Source organism: Panthera onca, chromosome C2 (genome assembly GCF_046562875.1).
Source record: "Panthera onca isolate mPanOnc1 chromosome C2, mPanOnc1 haplotype 2, whole genome shotgun sequence".
NCBI classification, from domain to species: Eukaryota; Metazoa; Chordata; class Mammalia; order Carnivora; family Felidae; genus Panthera; species Panthera onca.
The window spans coordinates 76,277,785-76,283,784 of NC_138347.1; the positions used below are offsets into that span (position 1 = coordinate 76,277,785).

At 33.7% G+C, this 6,000-nt stretch overlaps 1 protein-coding gene across 3 annotated transcripts in view; it reads left to right on the top strand.

Annotated features, from left to right (window-relative positions):
* FGF12 (fibroblast growth factor 12) overlaps positions 1-3,299 on the top strand; it is a 563,179-nt gene extending 559,880 nt beyond the window's left edge. For all 3 annotated transcript variants that reach the window (XM_078453132.2, XM_060639538.3, XM_060639537.3), the window contains one exon: positions 1,817-3,299. In XM_078453132.2, the coding sequence (XP_078309258.1) occupies positions 1,817-1,935 (119 nt within the window). In that variant the 3' untranslated portion in view covers positions 1,936-3,299. The remainder of the gene's footprint in view (positions 1-1,816) is intronic.
* Positions 3,300-6,000: the final 2,701 nt, after the last annotated feature.

A 6,000-nucleotide genomic window follows, 5' to 3' on the forward strand; every position in this document is an offset into this window, starting at 1 on the left:
GTTTGCGCCCCGCATGAGGCTCCGTGCTAAAAGCATGGAGCCTGCTTGGGATTCTCTCTCTGCCCCTCCCCTGCTTGTGCTCTCTCTTTCTCTCAAAATAAATTTTAAAACATGTAGAATCTCAAGTCCACAAAAACGTGTATCAAAATCTCCATTTTAACAATATCCTTGAATGTTTCAAAAGCACGTTATTGTTTAAGGAGCTCTACCACTGAGATGTTGTGAAAAAACCTGTCTCCTCTTCACTGAACTAGTGTAATGAGACCATTTCTTATGTCTTAACTCTCTTAATCTAGTTTTGAATTTAGAATACCTTTAGCAAAAAAAAAAAAAAATTATCACTGTGTTCTCTGAAATCTGTTATTCAATATTTTCATGAAGAGATCAGCTCCTTCATTCTCTTAAACATCTTTGGACACTTCCTATATTCCCGACATTTAATCCTCATAAAAATTCAGTTTTTCAGTGATGAAAATGTGTCCAAGTTAACAGAGCTGGCAAGTGACTGAGTAGGGACATGGACCCAGGTAGTGTGGCTCCCAAATTGGTGCTCTTTTTTTTTTTAATTTTATTTAATTTTATTTTTTTAATTTACATCCAAGTTAGTTAGCATATAGTGCAACAATGATTTCAGGGGTAGATTCCTTGATGCCCCTTACCTGTTTAGCCCATCCCCTCTCCCACAACGCCTCTAGTAACCGTCTGTTTGTTCTCCATATTTAAGAGTCTCTTATGTTTCGTCCCCCTCCTTGTTTTTATATTTTTGCTTCCCTTTCAAATTTGTGCCCTTAATCACTGCATGACATCCAGTCAGTCATAACCATGCTCAGCTCTCCTGCATCATGGCAAAACCCAAGGGAGGAAGCTATTTGATTGGTAATAATATTCAGATTACCAAAGCACTGCAGCGATGGTTTAATGGATGGAGGGACTTAACTCTTTGTTCCTAAATCAAGGATAAAAATAATTCCTGATATTTGAATGAAATACTTCATGTGCTTGTATATAGTCACATATGTCTATTTCACAACAATATAATGAATGTTTTAATGTATTCCTTATGCTGATAGATCCTGTCTTACAAGAATAAGAACTGAATTCTTATGCATTGAAAAAAATATTCTTTTTATGCAATAATCTAGCAACAGCCATGATAATTCACAGATGACTAACCTTTGGAGCCAGACAAAACAATAGAGGAGAGAGAAACTGTCTTATGTAGATGTGAACTAAAATTTCACAGTTGCATATTCAAACTCGAAGCAATTGGGAAAATGGCGTTGTTGATTTATTTCTCTGCCTTCCCTCCTATTATCACCTCTTATGTAGGGTGCCCTGAAATTTGGTGCAAAATATTTCAATTTGATATAACAATGTCATATTTCTTGTAGTAAGGTAAAGATTAGGAGCATGTATATAAGGATTTTTTTCTCCTGTGCAAACTAGATTGCAGACTAAGGACTAAGAAAATATCTATTTCTATCCTTTTAATGTTATGCTCGCAATGTCTCTAACGCTAGATGAAAATCCTGTTATATAGGTTAGCAGACAGGTAAGACTCAAGCCTTATCTGTAAGAGAACAGAAACCACTCTATGTCCACAGTTCAAGAAGACTTAAAAGGTTATGACCGATAAAACTAGTAGAGGGTCATTTATATCCACTAAATATGTTATCCAGTTAAAACTAGTTTTTACACAGGAGAGAAGAGCTCATGGTGAGAGTGAAGAATATTGTGAAATTAAATTTGAGATGTTTATGGAAGCCAAACTGATGCCACTATTGTAATAAGTAATTGATGTAATTTTGCTTTTCAGTGTGTATGTACAGAGAGCCATCGCTACATGAAATTGGAGAAAAACAAGGGCGTTCGAGGAAAAGTTCTGGAACACCAACCATGAATGGAGGCAAAGTCGTGAATCAAGATTCAACATAGCTGAGAACTCTTCCCTTTGTCCCTCTCTCATCCCTTCCCTTTATCCCCTCCCCTTTACCCATTTCCTTCCAATAAATCCACCCAAGGAGAGGAAAATAAAATGGCAACCCAGGACCTAGTGACTAAGATTCTGCACTCAAAATCTTCCTTTGTGTAGGACAAAGAAATTGAACCAAAGCTTGCCTGTTGCAGTTTGGTAAAAAATGCACATGCACAAAATATTAGCACACATAAAATCAAGGGAAAAAATAAATCAAGACGCCACAACATTGTGTTGTTATTAATAAAAGGCCAATTATAATGAAGACATAGCTATAATAAATGTGAAATAAAGTTATTATCTTAAAGAAAAGGGTTTTGGAGATTTTAACTTAGAAATCAATGTAATACCCTAAATAACTTAAACTTTGGATAATGCTATGATGTGTGCTGTGTTTTGAATTTGAATTTTCTTTGGGCATCTGGAATTGACACATAATTACATACTGTTTCCAGGATTTTTTTTTTACCATGATATTGAACATGTACAAATTATAGATTCTTCTAACACCTGTATGGTATAAGCCAGGAATCATTTAAAAGTTTAAAATTTTATTCTTGAAGTTGTTACTTAAGATTGTTTCATGCAAAGGATAGACTTCTGTTGAACTTAATGGTGTTAGCTGATATCATTCCTTCATAAAAAAGAATTTCAGATTCACCTAGGAGATTATCATATTTTTATCAAAGGGATTAGTCTAGGATCTCATTTTTTTTTTTAGTCATTTAGAAAAATAAAATGTGTTCTAAGGCTGAAATAACTTTTGGGAATTCTGTGTCATTGCCATGCCTGGGCAGTGATGAATAAGTTATATGCTCTTATCATTTGGTCTGATTTTTTACATTGTACACACATTTGAGAGTAGAGGTGCATGTCTAGCTGAATTAGAGAGTTTTGTACCATCTCTTGCAGCAGGAAAGAAAGAAAAGGAGTTTTGCATGAGGAAATAAGTTTTAGGAAATTGGTCAAAGCAAATTGTAGTTGCCTTTGAAACTTACTAGAGTTTTATGTATGTAATATTTTCCAAACTTCACCAAGAAATTGGGAGGCATGGCTGTGAAATTCCTAACCTAATATCTTATGAAGCCAGTGGTTTGCTTGTTGCTGTATATCCTTGTTAATAAGTCTAGTTGACAATAAATCTGTCTCCTAGAACACAGAAAGGAACTTGATACACTGAGTTTTCAAGGGGCGTAGAGAAACAATATGGAATTAACAGTTATGGTTCCAACACACAGGGTTGTGTGAGCTTAAGGCACTCGAAAAGAAAAAAAAAAAAAAGAACTCAGTGTAAGGACCAGGCAATACTAAAGTATTAGAAAAATATTAGGGAAGAAATGAACATTATATGATCGCCTTGGAAAAAAAATAGGTCTACATAGTCCTACAAATCAGGATGGTGTAGAGACATCCAAATTCAAACAAAACAGAATGTTAAAACTGTATGCAGAATTATGGATATTATCAATGAGAAGACGTAGCATGTTACTTCTCCTATAGCTCTACTGTCCAGCATGTATTGTTCCAAATATGATTCCCTAAAATATATACACTTTGCAGAAGCTCTAGGCCTTCACTTAAATGACCTTGCCATTGGTTGCTGTATTCTTTCAAAGTCAATGTAGTTCCCCTCACTCTACACAATCATTATTCTTTAATAGAGGTTTGTGTCCTTCACCAAGTACTTAATTTATGTTATCAGGAGGTTAGCAGCAAATGAAATGGAGGAATTTGCCTTATCGGTTGTAAAGAATAAAAGTTATGCATCTAGGCACCTCGGCAAGGATTTTGAACACACTTTGCAAAAAGATATTTGTTTAACAAAATATTTTGAAAGTAACAAATAAAGACATTTAAATTAAAAAAAAAAGAATGTTGCTCTTCTAGGAAAAGAACACACTCGTAAAAAACTTACAAATCTGGTTGTATTTCTCCTTGTCACTCTTGATTCAACTTGCTTTTAAACACACCTGTCACTTCTAGGACCAAACAAACCCCAAGCACAAAGCCTTGTTTTCTTTGAAAAAATTCAAAAAGAGTCTTCTACAAAATGGGTCACAGGCTCATTTAGCATGAAATTACTTGAGCTTTTATGGTGATACACACACACACACACACACACACACCCCACAAACTCATCAGTAACACAATTGACAGTTTCACAAAGTGTTATAAATTACACTGATGATTTCATTACAATATATTTAGTCTGGTTAAATAGTAAGAAAAATATGATGGCGATATGAACTGCAACACAAATTCTCCCTCTATTTTCAATGGCTGCCCATCATTTATCATCTGGATTCATATTTGTCTTCTTCCTCGTAGCAGTTAAGAAGCAGGAGTCCAACCACCTGGTTTCTATATTGGTTTTTTTTTTTCATATCATTTAAGCAAATGTTGACCCAGTAACTGTTCAGAAATTAGCTTTGCCTTATTTACAATTAATTTTGAAGAATTAACTGGAAAGCTCACCTTTCTTTTACATATTAACTTGACAAAACCTGTAGTTGAGAGCATAGGGTGAACATTTGCTTAACTGCTGCTTACGTTTTAGGTACATAAAACCTTTAATAGAAAAAAATCAGTATTCACAGTCTTAGTGTTTTTTTTTTTAATTACCAAATACAAACATATAATTATCCTATTTCTTCCAAAAATATGAGCCAGTTTAAATAGTTTGTTTTCCAGGCTTCTTCCAAGTAAAATAATTCTTTGATTTTTATCGTTCCAATTTCTGGGTCTCAATTCATTCATCTCTTAAGTTTCTATAAGTCAAATAAACTCTTTTTTTTCATCCATTGGGATATTCTCAGGAAAAATATAACTTTCAGTAAAGCTTTGTAACTGACTATGTACATATAAGTTAAGATGTGTTTATTCCAAGAGTCCTCATTGTAACATGCTTCAAAATCAATGGGCTTAAGAATGAAAACAATACTTTTGAGAATCTCAAAACAGTTCTTTGGTTAATATACTTGATTTTTTAGCTAGAAGTTTGAGGTATGGAAACAAAATGGTGCTGACGTTCCATTTGCTAATTCAGAGACTTGTGCTTCAGGAAACTGGAGGACAGCAAGCCAACCTGTACTTGATCACAGTAATAGTTTGGGTTTTGAATTTTACATATGAATTTCATAGCACATTTTTAGCCACTATGGATTGGCACAATAAAGAGACATCGATTTGATGTAAATTGTGATGCTTTATGGGCCTCATTTTAATCCAGGTAGCTTTTTAGAAAGATTCTTCATTTTAAGAAATGACACTGCTGTAGATAGGTATTATATGTATGGATGATTGTCCTGTGGTGCCACTAGCAAGAGATGAGAATATTAAGACAGAAGTAAAGAATGAAGAATGACTTATTACGTATTGGAAATTTGAAGGTCCTAATTTGGGACCACTGATTTCTTGACAAAGAAACAGAGCTACATCAACAGTAATTTTTTTAAACATGGACCCAGAAATAGCAAATCTACTATTCTACCTTCATGGCTTAGTCTACAAGGCCTTGCTCTGAGAAGGTTTCCCATGATGTTACTTAATTTCGTCTGCACAAGGTGAAACACACTCAAACATAAAAATCCCCTGCTCATTTTAATATCATAAAAGGCTGAGATTATTTCTCTGTCATAAAATTGTAAATAGCATTTTTTTAACTCAGAGTCACGTTTAAAACAGTGGATTGTTCTACAAATATATATGTGTATATATACATATGCTTCTGAAATAAGGATATATAGAGTTTTTATTTGACTTGTGTTCTTTAGTCATAGCTAATCAAAAAATAAAGAGGTTTGAATGCAAAACTTTATATACAAATGTATATTTCTAATGGTAATATAAATTGCCACTTTATAATAAAAAAAGGAACAGATGGAAATAATTATCAAAACACATGCTCCTTCAGACTTAAGTGATTCTGAATTCCTCTTTGATGTAGAAGTATTTTTTTTTATTTTTGAAAAGATCTTAAAAAGCTATACTTCCTGATCCAGATTCCATGATAAGTCATATCAGAT